Below are 22896 nucleotides of genomic sequence, written 5' to 3'. Positions count from 1 at the left end.
AAGCTTCTGTAGTATCAAATTAACACTTTGATAGTACAGATTAACAATTAATGTTTCTTATGCAAACAGGTTCTTCATTTAGAGAAAGAAAGCATTTGCTGAAATCATTACAAACAAGACAGTCTTGACACACATCTATTACACATGTATATAAACCTTAACTGTAACAACGCTTTTGTTTAAATAAAAGCTTTATGCTAATTTTCTACATGATATATGGATTCCACACAGCTTTTCTTCAGCATGTAAAAATATTTCATTTTTATTATGAGTGCTTATTTACAGATAGTAATAGTCAAATTATTCTAGAAAAGGACAGAGAAACACAGATACAGTCGCACACAGTGAGCAGGAAAGGTTATTAAAAAGCAATCATATAATGTGATTTCAACAACGAACGACTGTTCAGTCCTGCCTTTTCTTGCCTCTCGTTTTCCTCACAGCAGGAGACTCCACGTTCCACTGTCTGGGAGCTGGAGCTCTGAAAAACAAGAGTCACTATATCACAGATCTGGTTGCATTAAAATGATTTTGCTCCCTTTGCAAAAGTTTGGGCACCCCCGGCAAAAATGAATGAATGAATAAATAAATAAATAAATAAAGTAAGTAAATAATTAAATGAAGTCTTTTTGCAAAAATAAACTTAGATAGATACTAAATCCTGAAGTAAATTAAGGATGTAAAAGTAGAAAAAAAACCCCCATCATTTCGGTTATAAAGTTTCACAAATCTATTAACTTGCTCATCCTTAATTGACTTATTAGGAAGGTAAAGCCATCATAATCTCTCTCTTTAAACCTTGTGCTAACACTCACCAGACATGAGCTCCTTAAAGCAGCTGATAGAAAACAAAACGAAGCTAACTGGTGCTTAGCTTGTCTAAATTTTGCTAAAAAGATTTAGTGCCTCCAGCTTGCGATTTCCACTGTCCAGAATGTGAATGCAAATGGAATTGTAAAATTAAAAGCAAGATCTGAAGGATAGCGCTGCGTGTATGCTGGCCAGAACGATATGCATGTCAGATAAAAATGTCAGGGCAATGTAAAGCTTGCTTGACTGGGGTTAGTGTTACCCATGTTACAGTATTGTTAAATTAAAAAAGCCATGCCAGAAATGTATCTAGCATTACAGAACTTTCTAGGCCATATAAACAATTTATGTATGTACGTTTATTTCTAACCCAGAAGATTTCTAGGAGACTAGGAATGAACCTGTAAAGAAGTTGATTTAGACACAACAACAACAACAGAACATTGACAGGACATTGAAGATTTTATTGGGAGACTTACTGACGCTCAGGTGACATCAGATGAACAATACTTTCATCTCTGTCTCGATCACCCCTTCCTGTAACCAGAAACATACACAGATGAGCCAAAACATTAGGACCATCCGCATAATACATTGTGAAATACAATGAAAGAAAAACATGAAACAGATGAAGAAACAATACCTGCTCCATCAAAGCAGATGGCACTCAACTGCTCTCCAAATGTAACTTCATTCATGCTCTCTGCACAGAAACAGTCTCAGATTATACCAGTACAAGAGCAGTTCAGAGGATTTACAGCTATCTGCATTTAACTCTTCAATACAGTAAATACGCGCTGATTAGCCTCCAAGTGTAATCATGACTGGAGTAAAAATCCAGAACACTGAATGGCAGAAAATGCATAAACAAAAGAGACTCAAAGAAGCATTATTCTCTGTTCAGTTAGATAGAACGGAGTTTTAAAATAGTAATCTAGAAATATACGACCGTTCTCTCAAGATTTTATACACCAAGGCACTTAAATGGCACAGAAGTCTACTGCGGATGTCTCAGCCTGTGCCACCGGCCTATTCGGGTGCTCCATGGACAAAATTGGCTATGTCTAAAGGAGGAAAGGCTAATAGACTCCCACAGTAAAATTAAGCAAACTCTGCACAGCTTTTTTTAACCCATTTTCCCCTCTCAGGTTTCACCCAGCTCTGATTCAAAGCGACTGTATTCTGGAATCTTTACACCATCGTGTATGCATGTTAAAGTGTAGCTGGAAAAACATTTCTGGTTAACATTTAGTAACTAGGATACATAAGCAGAACAAGGATGTTACTTGTTATTCTATGGGAAATAATAGAGCCAGAAGAAAGAAAAATAAACCCACAAATGACCTATCAAGGGGTCTGCAGGTTTAGATTAGGTTAACACTGTGAGAACGTGTGAGCATTCATGGCATCCTACCCTGTGGTGTGCTGATAGCTCGTCTATCATATATCTCTGACGGTCCTGCAGGAGAAGAGAAAACAAATGGGATGTTTCGAGCATGAAAAGGTACAAATGAAAAACGGAATCAAACTGTGGTTTGGGAACTACGTAGAACAACCAGCTTGATAACAAAAACTTCAAAAACTGTCTTTATGGCCCTCACTCAGTGCACAGATATGCTAAAACACTAAAGGCCATCGATTTATATTGTTTTAAAACACCTGTTAGCAGGATGTGTGGCCAAGACACCTGATTAGTTTACACTAATTAGTTTTCATGAATGTTCAGTAATGTATTGTACATTAAATAGCTGTATCAGAATCACTGTTAACGTAGCTTTACCTAAAGACATTACAGTCCGAGAAGCTCTCGATCCCACAGGGGTCTGCATACCTGCAAATGTACGCCGTCTAAAAACAACACATAAAGAAAATAAACAGTTTAATGCAATCGACTATTAAAACTGTGGTTTTTGCCATTTCACTTTTCTCTCCTGACCTGTTCAAGAGGCTTTATTGTAATTTCAGCTGTATACAAATACATTCTAAAACTAAACAACGTTCCTCCAGACACAAAAAAATTGTGCAACACAAAACACAAATAACAAAATATACATAGTGAAGACAAAAAGAAAGGCATGTACAGTATATTGTATTATAATATAATAGGAATTATTATTTAGCAATATAGCTGGAAATTAGAGAAAGCTATTTGACTAATTAGACTTAATGACCTAGTGCAGCAGTCAGGCTGACCGTAGCCCAACGTGAATCTGAAGTGGCTTGATTGCCGATGGTGTTACCTGAGCGCATCTGCAGATTTGGGAGTTTGTGAGGGTCTCCGAGCAGAACCAGCAGGAACAGGTGTGGAAAAGCCACCTGAAGCTTTGCCCCCTGCAGCTGAAGAAGCAGCAGCATTACCCTGCACACAAACAGACCACAGCATGAGACACACACAATTTGCATTTGCAGACACAAGGTGGTGAATAAATACGTCCATCTTTGTTTGTTTATTAGGATTTTAACGTCATGTTTTACACTCGGTAAACGGTAGTTACTCATTACACAAGATTCATCAAGCTCACAAGGTTATATCAAACACAGTCATGGACAATTTAGTATCTCCAATTCACCTCACTTGCACGTCTTTGTAGTGTGGGAGGAACCGGAGCACTCGGAGGAAACCCGCGCAGGCACGGGGAGAACATGCAAACTCCACACAGAAAGGACCTGGACCACCCCACCTAGGGATCAACCCCAGGACCTTCTTGATGTGAGGCGTCAGTGCTACCCACTTAGCCACTCTGAAATACGTCCATCTACGTAAATAAAGTTTGCTTGATAAAATCAGTAAGGGCGCATTTATGAGAATCTAAGCGCTTTGTTCAGCGCTTGTCTTGAGCCGTGCGGTAAAACGGCAAAGTGCGAATATGAGACGAATCTGCATTTGTGTGGCAAACTGTCAAATCCAGTCTGAAAGCTCCACATGTATCTGTGTTTATCTGGATTTTCCTCACTGTTTCACTTTTAAACTTGTTCTACAGCTCGAGCTTCTGAAAAAAATTGCATTTCTGAGTGAGTCTAAATTGCTTAATAATAATTAAAAAAGCTTAATGTGGTTTAATGTATTAAAAGAACGACACAGGAGCACGAAACTTCTCTTAATTATTACTGCTCATAAGTTCTCTCCACTAATGAAACTCCTCGCCCAGGAGTCACATTAGACTTCACGTCGTTCACGTTGAGTTGTTTGTACGCTTTTACCACGTCACATCAAACAGTTCGTCTTATTGAAAGAGCTTTGAAAAGTTCAGCGGCTAACTGGGTCAAGGTACAAATCAGGTAAACTTAGAGGGAAGCTCAGCGGCAAGCTAAGCAGCACCGCCACACTCCATAAGAAACAACAGTCGGCGCAAAAACAGTTTTGCCGCTTCTCATGTGAGTGCGCCCTAACAGATCTGGCACAAGCGTCTTACTTTCGATCTGGGGGACAGGGAGAAGTCGCTGAGCTGCTGTTCTAACTCCTGTTCCTGCTCTTTCCGTTTCTCGAACATCTTCAGTTCGTGCTCCACTTCTGCGGCCAGCTGCTCGTCTGCAGCAAACAGCTCCTTCACCTCCGAGCGGTAGTCCTGCATGGTCACCTGTGCACACATCCCTGCCAGTTACACCAACAAATAAAGTGAATGAAGCGATCAGGACGTGTTATCGTGTTGGTTCTTTACCTGCAAGTAGGACATGAGGTGCTTGAGCACAGGCGAGCGCTGTTCCTCCAGAAGGTTCTTCAGAGCGATGATTATGGGGATCACGTTCTCCACAAAGTTCTTTTTCTGCACCTGCTCGACAATATTTAAGTGTATTTATTAGGATTTTAACGTCATGTTTTACACTTTGGTTACATTCATGACAGGAGCGGTAGTTACTGGTTACACAAGATCCCTCAGATCAGAACACAGTCATGGACAATTTTGTATCTCCAATTAACCTCACTTGCACGTCTTTGGACTGTGGAGGAAACCCACAGAGACACATGGAGAGCATGTGTGTGGCTGAAACATTTAAACCTAATAATAAGGAGGGTGTCTGAAATTCACATTGGTGTTCTTTGTCTGTACAGACTGTAAATAAATTGCTGTTGGAACTGAAACACACCCTGACCCATCTTCAGCATTTTAAACACACCACCCCCAATTTTCCTCCCCGTCTAGTCATATACAATTTCCTGATTTGTATTTCCACCTCCCTTGCTGCTGACCTTTACTCCTGACCAGGGAGAGCCATAACCAACATGCCCCCTTTGCATGTGTGCAGTTACCGACCGCTTTTCTCCTGCATGAGGCGAGTTCATATCGTATCGCTCATCGAGTGTTGTACTGATCCCCATTATGCCCCGTCTCTGTGCAGGCACCATCAATCAGCCAGCAGAGGTCGTAGCTGCAGCAATTATGATGAATCCCTTACGACCCTCCAATTACGAGGGATCTTCAAAAAGTTTCCGCATTTTTATATTTTGGTTGGAAACGGTTGGCTGTCTGTTAACATCAATAAAGCAGAAAGATGCTGATATGAAACTTTGTAATGTGTTTCATAATCTAATGAGACTCTATAAGCTCTTCATGTGGGTTAACCTACAACTAATGACATCCCTACAGTGTATAGTGCAGGTTTTTTTTTTTTTTTTTTGTGAGAATGGTCACCTGTGATACAAGCTTCTTCTGCAGAGCAGTTTTCACGGCCATCTCATCATCAGGAATGTCACTGTTGGCAGCCGGCCCGCTCATGGCTACCAGCTTGATTTCCTTCAGCGAGAGAACATCAAACACGTCAGCCAGGAGCTCTGCCCCCTCCGAATCCAGCGGCAGCTCGGATTCCACAAAGCACGCTGCGAAACAGACAGAGCAAACGTTTATGAATCGTCATGCCAATATGAAGTTTATTGGGGTATAATTTGCATAAATAACCCATATCATCAGCTTATATAAGTCATTTCCAAGCAAATACATAAAGATTTAATAAAAGAGCTTCACAAATAACTGTTTTAAGCAAGCTGAAGTGTTTTTTTCTGTATTTTAGCAGTAGACAATTTAACAGATGAAAAATAAAACACTCAGACGTCAGCGTAACCATTTGTAGCTGAAAATCCAAACCCGGGGCCTAACTCTCTCTCTCTCTCTCACATACATACACACACACACACACACTTACTCAGTACATCCTGGCAGATTCTGGTGGTGATTTTAAAACGCTGCTCATCTGTTAAGTTTTTTAGAAGGAACCTGTAGATCCTGAAGCGCTTGCCTTGATTTATAAGTCCTTTCAAAGAAAACCTCTTCTTCTCACTGTCACACACACAATTTACAGCATTTAGCAGACAAGGCTATCCGAAGTCGCAAACACACACAAAAAAAAGTTTACACCACACAGACATTCCATTCCATATAGTCCACAAAATGTAAAGTGTTGTTTTAAGTTTTTATCTAACAGCACGTCTACCGTGTGTCACACACTGTACCTGTCCGTCTGTGGGAACCTGTTGTACTTCTTGTGCTTCTCGTAGGAGTTGAAGTGGAAGATGCACTCGATAAAGTGCTGAAAGAACATAAGAGGGTTCCTCTTCTGCAGCAGGTCCACCAGGCAGTACTCACACAGACTAAACGATAGCACAAACAAGCCAAAGGTGCAATGTTATCTGGTGCCATGTGATAAGCACCATCAGTGGATCTTTAACAACTGAGAAACATGATTCACAGCAGAGCAAACGAGGTGGGGATTGTATGAGGACATTAAATCATGTAGTGTGACAATCTGTGCCATTTTTTGCCCCCTTTCTTTATTTTCATTTCTGAAAAATAATGAATTTAAATGCTCATTGTATCCCAACCTCTTACAAAAAACAACAGATTTAACTACACACATCATTACCGCCCTCACCAAGCTGAATACTTACTCTGCAATTGCCGGGTCTGGGTCCACCAGGACAGCAGCAAACCGAAAGAACAAAGAGCCTTTCCATTTAATGAACTCCTCCTGTAACAGACACACAGCTGCTTACACAACAAAGCATTTGGCAGACACTTTTATCCAAAATGACTTACAGTACTGCATACTGTCTAAGCAATTGAGGGTTAATGGCCTTGCTCAAGGGCCCAACAGTAGCAACCTGGCAGTGGTGGGGCTTGAACCAGCGACCTTTTGATTACTAGTCCAACACCTTAACCACTAGGCTACAACTGCCCTATAGATGTTGCCCTCTTTACAGCTGCAATACAGAAACCAAAACTGACAGGGTTCATATGGGAATTTGTATCGAGTCTTGCACCGATCTCCATTATCCCTCGGCTCTGTGCAGGTAGCATCGATCAGCCAACAAAGGTTGTAACTGCAGCAGTTATGAGGAATCACTACGATATTCCCTTTGCCGAACAAGCCAATTATTGCCTGTACGGAGGCCAGGCTGGCCAATAGCAGAGCTGAGATTCAAACCTGCGAGTTTGAAATGTCAGCACTGGTGGGCTAGCATGTTTTAACAGCTGTACCATCCAAGAAGGCCGCCTGGTCAGGTTGATAGTACAGCTGAGATTCTTAAGAACTCACAACACCAGACTGCACTCATGATATAAAAAAAAAAAAAAAAAATCTGAAATATTAAATTATTTATTTTTTATTGTTTCCATAGCAAATAAATATTAATTGAACATTTTAACATGCAGAAATTTTTTCTGCTTACTTTAATAAAACGAGAAATTTGACTAGACTGTGTATGAGCGTGTGTGTGTGTGTGTGTGTGTGTGTTTACCCGCAGCAGGTTGGTGAGCATGATGAGGCTCTGCTTTCTAATAATCGGATACGAATCCCCGAGGCAGGCCGAGATGTTGCTGATGTAGTGGCTCAAAGTGTTTGGGTAGCGCACGCACAGATCACACAGCACCACCACCACGTTATTGCGTACTGCCACCTCCGTGCCGACCTCCAGCTCCCTCACAAACGCCGGCATGTAGCACAACATCAGATCCTCATGCTGAAGACACAGTTTCCCTACAGACAGGAGGAATCAAAGGGGGAGAAACAGATCTCGTCTGCTTTTAAAGCTCATAACAAAGGATACAAATGAACACAAAACATCAGTGGCATTGAAATGAAATACAGTACAATAAATGGAGAACATGCTAAAGTGGTGGCAGCTTTTGCAGACTTGCAAGCCAGACATCTATTTGAGGAGGTTGGCTTGTTTTTCCTGTATCTCACGAGATTCCTCATGTGTTTGTGCAGAGGATTTTCTCGGTGTACATCATACCTAACGTGACGACCGCGTGAGCTCGCACCACGGTGGGCATCGAGGAGGGTTTGAACTGAGACAGAGGCTGACTTGCAGGCAATTCTCCATCTAGAATTCAAAACAAACAGAATTGCTGAACACGGTTCTATACAACAGGCTTGGATAGAGCAAAAATAATCCCCATATTGCTTTTATTTTGAAAAAACAGATTTGGAATCACAGAAATCTATATAGGTGTCTGAAAAGTAAGGAGACACCCGTTTAAAAGAAACATGGCATAAAATAAACTCACCAGGCTGCTCGGATGGAGTGAGGATGGCCTGAACGAGCAGAAAGACCCTCTTCTTCACTTTGGCGGGGCAGTGTAGAGAGGCCGCTCCCAGAGTGTACAGGTGCTTTATCTGAGAGAGACGTACAAACCAGGTGGTCCAGGTGATCAGCCATAACATTAAAACCACCTCCTTGTTTCTACACTCCCTGTTCATTTTATCAGCTCCACTTACCATATAGAAACACTTTGTAGTACTACAATTACTGACTGTAGTTCAACTGTTTCTCTACATGCTTTGTTAGCCCCCTTTCATGCTGTTTTTCAATGGTCAGGACGCCCACAGAGCAGGTATTATTTAGGTGCTGATGGAGTTTTTAAACACCTCACTGTCTCTGCTGGACTGAGAATAGTCCACCAACCAAAAATATCCAGCCAGCAGCGCCCTGTGTCCACTGATGAAGGTCTAGAAGATGACCGACTCAAACAGCAGCAATAGATGAGCGATCGTCTCTGACTTTACATCTACAAGGTGGACCGACTAGGTAGGAGTGTCTAATAGAGTGGGCAGTGAGTGGACACGGCATTTAAAAACTCCATCAGCATTGCTGTGTCTTATCCACTCATACCAGCACAACACACACTAACACACCACCACCATTGTCAGTGTCACGGCAGTGCTGAGAATGATCCACCACCTAAATAATACCTGCTCTGTGGGGGTCCTGACCATTGAAGAACAGCATGAAAGGGGGTAACAAAGCATGCAGGGAAACAGATGGACTACAGTCAGTAATTGTAGAACTACAAAGTGCTTCTCTATGGTAAGTGGAGCTGATAAAATGAACAGTGTGTGTAGAAACAAGGAGGTGGTTTTAATGTTGTGGCTGATCGGTGTATCTCAGTCTTACCAGCAGGTCCTCGTTGAGGTTCGCCACTCCCTCTTCTTTTAAGAGGACACTGGACAGGTAGCTCTCACACACGGACACCAACTCTCCACAGTACTGGTCCAGGAAGCTCTGATACACATAAACAAAAAGAAAAGGATGCGTTTCTTGTTTAAAAAAACTGAGCTTTTATATAAGCAAACGCACAGTCTAAAGTCACTTCATTACCATGGTGTCCTTGACGTTCTCTGACCGGCCAAATCTGAAGAGGGCATCCACACATGCGTTGGTCACTTCCAGAGGTAGAGTGAAACCCTTTAGCCAGGCCATGAGATCATCTACACACACACATTAAAATATTAGACAGTGTGTGTAAATCTGTCTATTTAACCTAATGTGCACAAACAAAATACTCACCAACGATCCTGCTTTTGGTGTCTTCATTGAGACTCACTGAAACGTGGCTGATCACAGTGATGATGTGACAGGTTGTAGCAACATCAACCACTGGAGACCTGCCAAACATTCATCAATTACTCATTTATTGGTTCATCCATCCACACCTGCCATTTCTGTATGTTTGCTAAACCATTAGCGAACTAGATCATCTTTCAATGTTCCAGTTAACCTCACATGTGTTCAGTAGGGTTTAATGGGGTCAGGGATGTGTGCAGGCTGCTGGAGTCCACCTCACTTGGTGGACAGGGAATAGTCATAGGGGCACACACTTTCCCAAATATGGAAGCATATAACTTGGATGAAATAATTGTTTTTACACACCTGCTAGCAATAGGTGAGGCTGAAACCCCTTGGTTTAACTTAGTAACTTTATTAAAATTACTTTACTAAATTAAAAAAATGACTAATGTTGACGTCCAGCTCTCAGGTTTGCAATAGATGGATCAGGCAATCCAGCCCATCATATTCAGGACACGCCAAACACCTGCCCTCTCTAACCGTTCATGTGATAGTACTTACCTGACAGTATGATCCCAGGCCTCCACAACGGAGGCTAAATTGAACTTAGTGTTGTTGCTGGCCACCTTGGCCAGAAGGAACCATGCGCACGCGGCTCGCTCACGCTCAGTGTGCCAGATCAGACTGTTCACCCACGCAGCCGAAAACTTCTGCTGCCTCAACCATATGCTAATCGCCTTACTGAAGTAGCGCCTGAAAATGGGGGGAAAAAAGACACAGTAAGTGTTCGTCTCAAGGGGCCAGTTATTACCTCTAATGAGATCCTGTCTGGGGAAAACTACAGGCTTCCTAAAAAAACATACCTGCTTGTGAATAGAAAACAAAAGCAGAACTGCATCTCCGACTTTCAAAACAACCTAAATCTTTAAAATGAGTATTTCAGAAATAAACCTACAGATTGATTTCTTTCTCCTGGATGTGTCAATGGACTGAAGAACATTATGGGTAACAACACACAATTTAGCACTAAAGATTGGGGTACATTCTTTAAAACTGTAGCTGACAGTTCATTAGCAATATATTTTCTCTGACAGCAATGTTATGTACAGGTATGTGGTATTTACCATTTACTTTACGTTCTGTGAAACAGGACATGACCGGAAAAAAGGCTGACCAGACATTACCATAATCACAGTCACTGTATTTTTAGGCTACACTACTGTGGGGCAAAATACCTTCAGTTAGTACTGTAAGTATTGTAGCTTTGATACTTTACAATTTAATTTTTTTATACACCCCCCCACAAACTAGTCTAGCCTTTAATTACCCAACTGCATTTCACTTCCTCTCTACTGCTGTTGACTCTGAGGAGAGCCGTGACTAACACACACCCCCTCTGACTGCATCTTTTCACTTGCACGTTCATATGCGGATCAGCTTTGTGTACGGAGAGACACACCCTGATCCCATTATCCCCCGACTGTGCAGGCGCCATCAATCAGCCAGCAGAGGTCGTAATTTCATCAGTTATGAGGAATCCCCTCCAGCACCCTCCCCGCAAATGAGCCAATCGTTGTTCGTATAGGCGCCCAGCCTGCCGGTAGCAGAGCTGAGATTCGAACTGACGAGTTCTAGATGTCGAATTTGGTGTGGCACACAAAAATACTTACCTCAGTACAGCTATGCTTTAACTTTTTCAGTTCAAATAAAGACTGTGTGCAAACAATATGTAAATGCACCAGAGATACCAGTGGTATTTTACTCAAAAAAACCAAAACATGAGCGCTTGAGACGTCATCGCTGTTGGGTTAGTAGTTACACCACCAACAGAAAAAGATGCAGACCTGTATCATTTGGCCATTTGTAATGGTATAGGATTGTGTATCAATGGATGATAGAGATGCTCACTTGAGGTCCTGACACTTATTACTCAGCAGTGCCAGCAGGTCCCAGGCCAGTCTCTGAGAGATGTCGTTGTCTCGGTAACTGCCCTGGCTCTTAATCTGAGAAATGATTTTGTCGTTGAGACATTCTAAAGCTTTTTCCTGTACTGAAGTTTCTTGGTCCATCACAGCAGGGACCACACCCCTCAGCCATGCTTCTTGCACATCTGTTTGGTCAGGTAAAGCCTGGACACAAGGTGGGAAAACATAAAGAAGCAAAATTCAGCAAAAATATTAGTCTTTTAGTACTAAATCGAATTATAGTAGCTTGTATCTGTTTACCACCTTACAAACTGCAGGCCGAATCTAAACTGTTGCAACACTGAATGTACCGCAGTCATCAGATAAAATGTCTTTGAGCTGGTAATAGTAGTGTGATTAGCTAAGCTGTTACAGGACTCATATGAAATAAAACAGCAACACGGGCAGTTCAACTTCCTGTTCTCAGCTAAACAAAGTAAAACCTCACAGCAAGAAGGTCCATAAGACACTGCAGCGCTTTCTTCCTGACAGACACGGCCGGGTCTCTACTGCGCTCTGAAAGAATGGACAGGTTCTCCAGACTGCAGAAGATCACTCCATGCTTCAACAGACTTGTTATCGTCTACACACAAACACAAAGCCAAAAGGTTAACAAGACTACATTCAAAATACAGACACAAACCAAACTACATTTCTCACACGTAACACTGATGTGTCTTTATATCACTAAACATTTAAAGTTTAAATTTGGGCCGCTTTCATAAGACACACGTTCGTACCTCGAGCGCACACTTCCTGACGTTGCTTTTGGGGTCGCTCACACGCTGCTTGAACAGCTCCAAAGTTTCCTGATCTGAATGAGAACAAAAAAAAGGTTCAGCAGAACATCACACACAAAACGACAGGACAGGATTATGAGTGAAAGGCATGTAAACTAACACTCTGTGGCGGTGGCATCGGCGCTCATGCCATCTGCACTGCGGCGGCTGGCAGCTGCCAGGCTCTTGTGTTTGCTCAGTTCGATGGTGCGGAACGTCAGGGCGGTTTTCTGAACCGTGTCTCGTCTTTTCAGAGTCTCTGTAAATAAAATTAATAATAAATAGAAACTTAAAGTAAGCGTATCTGAGCTACAGTACAACTAAAAGCTACAAGTACAAGTCATGCTCACGTTCTGAGCGGCCAGTATCCATCAGAGTCTGTGCGTCAGCTGAGGAAGTAAAAATAATGAACATTTAATCTTCATCCATTAGAAAGAGCTCCTACTTACAAAGTGCGTTTGATGTAATAGAACACAAGTCTCAATTCATAACCATAACATTTTAGATGAGCATTAAATTCCCATTCAATTGTTTATACTTTATGCTTTTCATATTTCTTAGGACTATATTACAATCAGCCTGGAGTCACAGGGTAAGAATTTCTTCAGGATTGCATCCAGGTCAGGACTGCAGCAGGCCCAGATACAATGGGAAACACTGGGCTCAAGGCAGGAACACCTTGTCCATCGCAGGGCTTTGGTAAACAATCCCCTCCCCCCCCTCCCAGATATAGTCAATCGTGTCTGTGTAGACACCCAGGGGGCCGAAAGCACAGCTGAGATATTCATAAGTAGTTTGAGAGACAAGCCGTAGCCTAGTGGTTAAGGTACTGGACTAGTAATCAGAAAGTCGCTGGTTCAAGCCCCACCACTGTCAGGTTGCTGATGTTCGCCCCTTGAGCAAGGCCCTTAACCCTTAATTGCTCAGACTGTATACTGTAACTGTAATGTAAGTCGCTCTGGATAAAGGCGTCTGCTAAATGCCGAAAATGTCAATGATGCCCATATTCAGTCCCCCCTCTCTTTCCCAACAAAAAAACAGTCATTAAATGTCAATACTGCAATATAATGACAAACATGTCTCAAGTCTTGGACTTGACATGTAGGTTTGTTTGCAAATCTACTGCATTTTGGTGAACTGTCATCACTTTTAAGTCCTGGAGTGTTTATAATAAGCAATAAATGTCATAATCATGCACTAAAAATAACCAAATCAAAATCCTGCATTCGGCTAAAGCTCGGGACTTAAAATTTCAAGGTTCCTACTGGAAAATAACAAATAAATAAATAAATGCCCCTTCTACTATGAATTCCTACCTAGTTAGGCACATGTCATATTAACATGGACCCTCAAAACATCAGCAGAATGAACGTGACCCTTTTGGTTAAAACAAGATTACAAGGGTATTTACTTTAGCTCAATCAACTACAGATATCTTCACAAGCATTTATTTTTTTTATGCCTGTGATAACGGATGTGTGGAATAACGTACTGTTGGAGGATGAGGAAGAGGATAAGAAGAGCTCATGAATCCACTTGGAGGCGTTATGGCCGGGCAGCTCCAGGCACTGAGCCAGACAGTGCATGGAATGTGCTCGCACGGTCGGCGAGACGTCAGATCGGCGTCCGTAGACGATACAGCGCACCAGGAAACGATGCGAGACGTAGCCATCCAGCTCTGGGTCCAGGGTTTCTTCGACCTCACGCTCCTCCTGCGCCAGCAGCGCCATGGCCACGTCCAGCGCGAACATGCGAAAGGCAACCTGCGAGCAAACATTCGAGCATGCAGTGTGATGCTTCTTGTGGGTTTGAACACACTTGTAAAGCTGGTTCTGCTGTCGTTTTGCACTGGAGCTTTTAAGCTACCTGATAACAAGCAAGTAGGTGACCAAGATGTCAGATAAAATACAGGCAAGCTCGGTCAGCTTCTTGTTCCTGGATCAAAAATCATAAAAATAGCAACAGTTTAGACTCACCCTGGAGTTCAAGGAATAGTTATGCAGCCACTTCACAAAGGCAGCATATTCCTGACACGGAACCTTAGACACAAGCTTCCCGATAGCCTGAGATCCACTGGCACGGTATTCTGCCTTTTCCACCATCTAAAAGAAATAAATAAATAAATACACATAGATTAAAAAAAAAACATAAACTGGGGCAGTCTTGGGTGAATCTTGGTGCTTTCGGCTGACTGGTTCACTAGTTAAAACTTAGTTTAAGTTATTTTTGTTTATGTATGATTTGTATATATCCAATTTATTTTAATTATTCTCCAGGCCACCCAAGGAGGACGGAGGTCCCTGCTGAGTCTGGTTCCTCTCAAGGTTTCTTCAGCTCCACTTACCATATAGAAGCACTTTGTAGTTCATCTGTTTCTCTACATACTTTTTTTAACCTGCTTTCACCCTGTTCTTCAATGGTCAGGACCCCCACAGAGCAGGTATTATTTGGGTGGTGGATCATTCTCAGCACTGCAGTGGCACTGACATGGTGGTGGTGTGTTAGTGTGTGTTGTGCTGGTATGAGTGGATAAATACCGTGTCCACTCACTGTCCACTCTATTAGACACTCCTACCTAGTCGGTCCACCTTGTAGATGTAAAGTCAGAGACGATCGCTCATCTATCGCTGCTGTTTGAGTCGGTCATCTTCTAGACCTTCATCAGTGGTCACAGGACGCTGCCCACGAGGCGCTGTTGGCTGGATATTTTTGGTTGGTGGACTATTCTCAGTCCAGCAGTGACAGTGAGGTGTTTAAAAATTCCAGCAGCGCTGCTGTGTCTGATCCACTCATACCAGCACAACACACACTAACACACCACCACCATGTCAGTGTCACTGCAGTGCTGAGAATGATCCACCACCTAAATAATACCTGCTCTGTGGGGGTCCTGACCATTGAAGAACAGGGTGAAAGGGGGGGGGCTAACAAAATAAAGATAAAATGGACAGTGAGTGTAGAAACAAGAAGGTGGTTTTAATGTTATTGGCTGATCGGTGTATTTATATGGCAACGACATGTCCCGGGTGTTTCTGCCCTGCTGCCACAGCTCTGCTTCTGCCACACTGTTCGCTCACAGTCTTACACCACTCAGGTCAGAGTCTCAACCAGAGAGTAGGAGCTGCTGACTGATTCCAGTTGGCATGTTAAGCACTCAGCCAGGCTGGTGGAATCAATAAGACTTGAACCATGGTCCTGGCAGTGTTGGGGTAGCGTGTTAAAACCCTGTACCACCCAAACATTCTTAAGAGGCTCGTTTCTACTGTGTGGCAATGAGAAAACCATTTTAGAGATCAAACTGTACCTGGTGACAGATGTGCTGTAACAGGATACTGAGCAGCGGCAAAGTGACTTCAGCCTGCTCCGTCACGATCTGACTGCAGAACACACAAACACACACGGACACAGTGTGAGCAGACCTCTTCAATATAAACAAGGGCACTTGATGAAGTGCAATTGATGCAAAGCACCAGCATTGACACAGAGGTGCCCCAACAACACTGCTGCACACAATACACTCATGCCAGAACAACACACACTTTCATTTGTGTTAGTGCAGTGCTGACAATGGTCCACCACCAAAATTACATCTAATCAGAGGTGGTCCTCTGCGAGTCTGTTTTGATAAATAAATGGATAGAGTACAGTGGGGTGAAAAGCGCACACATATACAGTAGGTAACAGTCAGTAAATGTATACCTATCAGGTTTATCAGTATTGTTGGTCTAGCTTATAAAATAATGAATAAATGTAGGTACACAATATTAGGTGTACCTAATTAAGTGCTCACTGAGTTTACAAGCACAAACTATTGACACTGTTGGGGAAACTGACCTGATGAAGCGGACGGCCTGGTCTCTGGCATTGCACACGGCCTGTGATGGCACCAGCAGGCGCGACTTGCTTCCCTCCATCCTCATCATCAGAATCACGTACAGCAGTTTGTGGAAGACACGTCGACGGCACTGAGACACAACAGCATTGCCAGACATGTTAAATAAATCAAAGGATGAACATAATGCTCAACAAACAATAAATGTCATAATCACGCGCTAAATATAATAAAAATCCATATGCAGCATTCGATTAAAGCTCGGGACTTAAAATTTCTGGGGACCTTCCTGCCAAGTTAGTCACATGTTGTCGTATTCATATGGACACTCACACCATCAACAGAATTAACATAACCCCCTTGGTTGAAACAAGAGTAAGATAGTATTTACTTCAGCTCAATCAAATGTATTTATTTATTTATTAGGATTGTAACATCATGTTTTACACTTTGGTTACATTCATGACAGGATCGGTCATTATCGGTTACACAAGATTCATCAGTTAAAATTTTTTATGTCAAACAGTCATGGACAATTTTGTATCTCCAGTTCACCTCACTTGCACGTCTTTGTACTGTAGGAGGAAACAGGAGCTCCCGGAGGAAACCCACACAGACACGAGGACAACCTGCAGACTCGACGCAGAAAGGACCTGGACCGCCCCACCTGGGAATCGAACCCAGGACCTTCTTGCTGTGAGGCAACAGTGCTACCCACTGAGCCACCATGTCTCCCTATTATTCTTATTAATTACTGTTTTAACATGGACACACACCATTAACAGAAATAACGTAACCCTTTTAGTTGAAACAAGGTTACGGTGGTATTTACTTCAGCGCAATTGAAATACAGATACAGTTTCATCTGGAGTACACAGCCTACAGATATTTTCACCAGCATTTAGAGATCGAACAGGCCAGAACAAAGATAGACGGTCCATACCTCATTTCCTTCCCCGTGATTAGAGAAGCAGAGCAGTCCAAGACCATAATAGGCCAGCTCCGGAAGGCTCTGTAGCTGATCCGCATCACTGATAACACAAAGAAAATGTTATTTTATTTCTAGTTAGGGAAAGTACGTTCAAGCAGGGACAAACTTACCGCTAGGGCTGTCGCGGTGAAAGAATTTCCCCTTGCGATATTCAACCTGTCTCAATATCGCGGTATGCGGTAATATCGCCATTTTTTTTTGTTTTTGAAAATTACTTAATTAATCTGCATTTTAGAGCTATATAAACAAGCTTTATTGTTAGGCTATGATTCGATATATTATTGCTTTATAATGACAAAGATGAGACAGCTTTAAGACCAATGAAATGCGTGTTTAATGTTAAATACAGAACAGAGCAGGGATGCGGCGTCTTTTCTCTATTAAAAAAAGGTTTAAATTTAGCTCCTAGGCTAGATATACACTGTGAAACGAAAAAAAAAAGTGTTTAGGCTAAATATTGTAAATACACATCTAATCAAAATATGGTAAAAAAGAAATATAATAAAGTCTGTAAGAGTTTAAACCTGCGTTATTATGCGCGCTAGAAGAACCAACACGTTCATCTGATGTGGTTTAGAGAGAATCTGAGTGGGGTAGCGATGTTCCCCTCGGTACTAAAACTCTCTCTGATGGTGCTCGTTACACTAATACACGTGTACTGTACCTGCATGCGACTTTACAATGCGACAAACTATCTATTTAGTAGATATAATTAACATAACAATATATACTACATTTCAAATTATTATTCGTTTCAATACATTTTTATTCAACGAAAAAATACATTTAAATCATTCCAGCAAGACCAGAAAGAGAATATTTGCAGGCTGCAATGCCATATTACCCGTCATTAAGTGTTTTAGTTCACCAAGGCTGTTTGAATATAGTCTAAATTACAAGTATTTATTGAGTGTGAACTCAATTTGATCATTAATAAACTTGCCTATAATTCATGTTGCGATTGTTTACATTTTAAAACACAAAGCCTGACACTCAGCAGCAACGCATGAGAACAGGTTGCGGGAAAATGACGCTCCTAGCTCATTTTCATTATGAATTTATTTAACATTTATTATGCCCGAATGTAAGCGTAAAACAAGATGGACCCTGCAACAATATAAACAAAAAAAAATAGAAGAAAGAAAGAAAAAACGTGAACACCGCGGTGTTGCGGTTGCTTGGCATGCCCTGCGGTTGGCTGGTCTATACCGCGATATTTCAAAATTGCGGTTAGCGCGACAGCCCTACTTACCGCTTCTCTGTAAACGTCAGCTCTCCAACAACTGGCTCCAAGTTGGCGAGTTCGGTGAACAACTGCAAGAACAGGAATGAGAGAAAAGAATCAACCAGATTACTCTGACTACAGTGATGACACGAGACTAGACCCAAACAACAATCCTAAAACAAAGAGCATGTGTACACGACCATTAGTATCAACATGTTTACACTACAGCTGGAATCCAGGGTTTGTCAGGTTTCAACATACAGGTGATTGGCTATGTCTGTTTTGGATTGAAGGGGGCTTTAAGTCCCCCGGATAGGCGAGCTAAAGCCTATAAACGAATAAATAACCACTGCCAATTGAACCAGCTGGAGTTGAACATTTATCACGCTCATCATCACACTGACACTGACCCGGACGCAGCTGTCGACGGTCTGCGGTTTGCCCTTGAGCGAAAACTTCTCCAGCAGTCCGAGCAGTGACTGCATCAGGCTGATCACGTCCTCTCGTATTTTTAGCAGATCCTGAGCCGAGAAGTACACCTCCTCCTCCTCCTCCTCATCGATGTCCATCTGGAGGGGAAACACAGTGCAGTGCTGGGATAAACACAAAGCCCTTTTTAAACATGTGTGTTTACCACAATTTCACTTTCACAATTTCAGACCCACAGAAACTAGGCTACACACCTCATCTGGGACCTTCTTGGGAGGCTTGGATCGTTTGCCACTCTTGGCATCGCCCTGCGAGCTCTTGAGAAAATCTTTCTTGCGTTTCTTGCCTGAGCTCTGGGGCCAGCACTTCAGCACCACGTCCAAGCATGTATCAAACAAGATCTGATGAAACACTTTGTTGGCAATGCTGCCTGTAAACACAGAAATAAAAATAAAAAGTGCATAACAAACCTAAAATTAATAAATGAAAAAGGTACATAACCATAGTATCTCAAGATAATCCACCTACCCCCCTCTCAAGGTAAGCCAGATCATCACATGCCCCCTCCAACAAGTGCCTAACCTGCAGCTGCTTTTTATCACCTGCCAACATCGAGTTCCAACACACAGCCGTATTGCAAACACCAAACCACCCAAGACACCCAGACCAGACCCGGAAATCAAATATCGCAGCAGCAGCAGTAAGAGACCCTTTCCGACCTTCCCTCCCTCAAACACGAATAACTGTGTTTGTGTTTACAGCCTGGCCATATTAGACCACTGCGCCACCCGAGCACTCTGATCCACCTTTAACACCAAAAAGAAACAAGAAGGTGACAGAAAAAAAAAAATCAAACAAATTAAATAACAATGCTTTAATTATATCACTTTTATTTGTCTCTGTCCTGCATCTTGCACATTTTTACTGGCCCATTTACTGGTGCTCACCAGCTTATCAACAAACCTGCAACTCTCCCAGTTTTTTATGGTCAGTGCAAAAGGTGCTTTTAAAGTAGTTTTTTCGGCATTTAGCAGAGACCATTATCCAAAGCAACTTACATTACAGTATACAGTGAACAATTAAGGGTTAAGGGCCTTGCTCAAGAGCCCAACAACAGTGCGACTTTCTGATTGTTAGTCCAGTACCTTAAGCTCTAGGCTACGACTAGCCCATCACCACTGAGACCCGGGTTCGAATCTCAGCTGTGCTATCGGTCAGCTGGGTATCAACATAGACATAAATGTCAAAGCCCTACGCTCAATTGACTCCGTGTCCAGGGTATTTCTCCCCTGCGCCCAGTGATTAAGAATAAAGAGGCTGACAAACACAAAATTAAATCTTATAAGCTTAGTTATAAGAGCTGTAGGTTGAGCTACGATTCATGCAGCTCACCTGGGATTTTGAGGAGCAGCAGATAAAGAGAAGCTGCCTGCAGACTGTGGCGTCTCTGCTCCACACTGGGGGATTTGGTTTTTGCACCGAGGATGAAGGAGGCCAGCAAAGCCATCAGTGACCTGACCGAGACGTCATTTTCTCCAAACACGTTCCACACGCTCTGTAGAGGAAAAAGAAACACAGTGTTTTCACAATACTGTGAGAACATAAAAGCAGCCTAAAGCACTTTGTGAGGTTGTTTTATTTACCTGAGTGAGTTTCTCATCGTTGGAGAACAGCAGCAGCTGCTTGTGCACTTTCTTAAAAACCTCTGTATCTTCTTTAATGTCCTCTAAAATGGCAGAGTCAAGAGGCTCGACATCTGTGAACTCACAGTCCCACACCGTGTCCACCCAAGCTTGACAAGAAGGAGGAGAAAATGAATAAATGATTAGTACACATATTAATACACAAACCACAACCTAATATGCACTCAAAACAGCTCTGAACCACCAAAGACATCTAAAGGAGTCCTGTTGAGTCTGTTGTGAGGTGGACTGACATCTTCAGGTCAAATGGTGCTAGTTTTTATGTAAGTTAATGTGTATATACTGTACTGTATATTTTTTGTAATTATTGTGTACTGTAACTGTGAGGGAGTGAGCACCTAAGCATTTCACTCACCTTTCACACCTGTGTTAATGTGACGTGACAATAAAGTGATTTGATTTGATTCAGGAGGTAAACAATGCACATCTGCACGACTATCCACATGACCTTTGAAATAGACCGGATTTGACGCACCAGTCCACTTCCTTCCATTGCTTTGATGCCCAGTTCTGATGCCTGTATGCTCATTGTAGGCTGGTGGACAGTAAGCATTGGCAATTTTACTGGCCTGTGACTAAGATAAAAATAATCTGTAGCCACAGTAGCTCTTCTGTTGGCCTGTACCAGATGCCAGAGCATTCATGTACCCTGGCTTCAATGAGTCTTGGTCGCTCAACAATCTGTCAGCGGTTTGTTGTTTTACCCTCCTCAGACCACAGTCGATGGGCACTGCTGTTTCCCAGTCATATGGCTATAACGATTTGACCTCTATCAAAGTCCCCCAGGTTTTTTTTTGCTGATTATATCTGCTTCATTCAACACATCAACTACAAGGAACTACAATCAGCACAACATTTAACAGATCTGTGACCCTCACATGCACAAGTGCAATAAAATAAACATTACTATGCACATTTCTGGGGGGGTGGTCCTAATGTTTATGCTAATCTGTATATATATACATACACAGGAACAGGACACTGACTATGTTTAATCAGTAAGCACATATTAAAAGAATGAATACATGTTTTTGGTCCTTTAGTTTCAGGTCTTGTTAAATTTGATATTGACGCTTTTACAAGCAGTTTGGACATCCACAATTATTATTAAAATTCATTATATTTTGAATCGCGAATCGCTGCTAGAATCAAACTTCGGAACCGATTCAGTAGATTTACAATACCTAAAATGGGAGTCGACTCCTTAATTCATAGAATCGAACAGCGTTAGAATCATTCAGCATCGCAAGTGTATTGATATATCGACAAAAACATACGTTTGTCTAGAACACTTAGGGCACATTATCCTAAATAAATCTATTTAAATAAAATATGTATAGTCTACAGAACGGTTTAAATCTGATAGTATGTTTGTCCATGTAGAGCACTTATATACACAGTAAATATTTATTCAGATTTTATTACATTTTATATAGTATATCAATTAAACAACAACGTTTGTATATTATAGTTTAAAGGCTAATAAATAAAACTTGAGCTTTTAATATTTGGCTCTAGTAACTTTGCTAGTTTCCGAATAGATGTGTTCGTTGAAGTTCAGGCTGTGTACCAAACCGCAATGTAGTGTACTAGATAGTGTGTGTAAAGTGTAACGCAACTGCATTACAGAATGTACACTCATTATACGCACTACCTAGTCAGAAAGTGCGGTTTGAAACACATCCTCAACGTTTCACTAGGCAGCGAATAACTCAAGACAGCATAACTAACACGAACCTGTCTGAATATTCTTGAACGCAAATTATCCTGAACACTTTAAATGTTCGTTTTAATGTAAAGAAATATCAAACCTACCGGTAGGAACAGAGTTTAGTTTTAATAACTGAAGCGCCCGAACTAGCTCCATCTTGGCTTCAAAACAACCCGCCAATTCCACAACAGTTCTCTCTCTTCTGCTGGGCGGCGGCTGGAAACGCCTGTATTTGTGCATTACCGCCACCTAGTGGCTCCTCTACTAACTTACTCACAACTAACTTTATAATAGTTAAAACAAACGGATTCTAATGATTTATTTTTGCATTTCTAATTTTTCTGAGCTTCTTTGCAACTTAGAAAATCAGAAAATCTCCTCATATAGCCTTCAAGTGTGCACATATTAAGACCTAAAACAAGTTCTCTAACTAAAATTCAGGATTCAAGCAATCTTTGGTCAGGTGTGCCTGCTTACCTGTACCTCCCTTACAGTCTAAAATAATGTTTACCTATAGACTTACACACAACTTTAGCAACATTTGCTGTGTGGTTGTTTAATTGAAGTTTAATTGTAGCTTTAATACAGTTTCTTTTTCCAGGTTGGCACGGCTGTCTACTTGAAAACAGAGTACGTGGTTAAAGTCTCTTTCAAGATGGCAATCCTAAAT

The 22896-nt window shown here is 41.9% G+C and overlaps 1 protein-coding gene and 1 non-coding gene across 2 annotated transcripts; both read right to left on the bottom strand.

Annotated features, from left to right (window-relative positions):
- Positions 1-230: 230 nt before the first annotated feature.
- On the bottom strand, positions 231-22382 carry ncapd3 (non-SMC condensin II complex, subunit D3). The gene is made up of 35 exons (XM_063008633.1): positions 22331-22382; positions 20456-20604; positions 20205-20367; positions 19067-19242; positions 18794-18952; positions 18411-18472; positions 17111-17198; positions 16170-16300; positions 15640-15712; positions 14312-14437; positions 13828-14098; positions 12686-12724; positions 12457-12594; positions 12297-12370; positions 12005-12139; positions 11501-11721; positions 10154-10345; positions 9593-9690; positions 9404-9513; positions 9200-9307; positions 8313-8421; positions 8039-8128; positions 7541-7779; positions 6692-6771; positions 6257-6394; positions 5950-6083; positions 5442-5626; positions 4470-4580; positions 4224-4388; positions 3051-3169; positions 2591-2658; positions 2225-2269; positions 1454-1513; positions 1290-1347; positions 231-481 (listed from the first exon to the last, which is right to left on the bottom strand). Exons 1-35 carry the CDS (start codon positions 22380-22382, stop codon positions 406-408), a joined length of 4242 nt encoding a protein of 1413 aa, XP_062864703.1. The 3' UTR covers positions 231-405.
- Positions 6906-6979, bottom strand: trnat-agu (transfer RNA threonine (anticodon AGU)). The gene has a single exon. It is a non-coding gene; the product is annotated as a tRNA-Thr (tRNA).
- Positions 22383-22896: the final 514 nt, after the last annotated feature.

The sequence above is a fragment of the Trichomycterus rosablanca genome, chromosome 14 (assembly GCF_030014385.1).
Source record: "Trichomycterus rosablanca isolate fTriRos1 chromosome 14, fTriRos1.hap1, whole genome shotgun sequence".
In the NCBI taxonomy this organism is placed as follows: Eukaryota; Metazoa; Chordata; class Actinopteri; order Siluriformes; family Trichomycteridae; genus Trichomycterus; species Trichomycterus rosablanca.
The sequence above is the reverse complement of the archived record's forward strand: the minus strand, read 5'-3'. Positions and strand labels throughout refer to the sequence as shown.

What these genes read in the sequence shown, in the direction of transcription:
- ncapd3 (XM_063008633.1), bottom strand. Translation starts at nt 22,382, where the DNA reads ATGGAGCTAGTTCGGGCGCTTCAGTTATTAAAACTAAACTCTGTTCCT. An exon ending in ACGATGAGAAACTCACTCAG is followed by an intron (nt 20,368 to 20,455) that starts GTAAATAAAACA and finishes TTTCCTCTACAG; the next exon opens with AGCGTGTGGAACGTGTTTGG. An exon ending in AGAACGTCAAGGACACCATG is followed by an intron (nt 9,308 to 9,403) that starts GTAATGAAGTGA and finishes TATGTGTATCAG; the next exon opens with AGCTTCCTGGACCAGTACTG.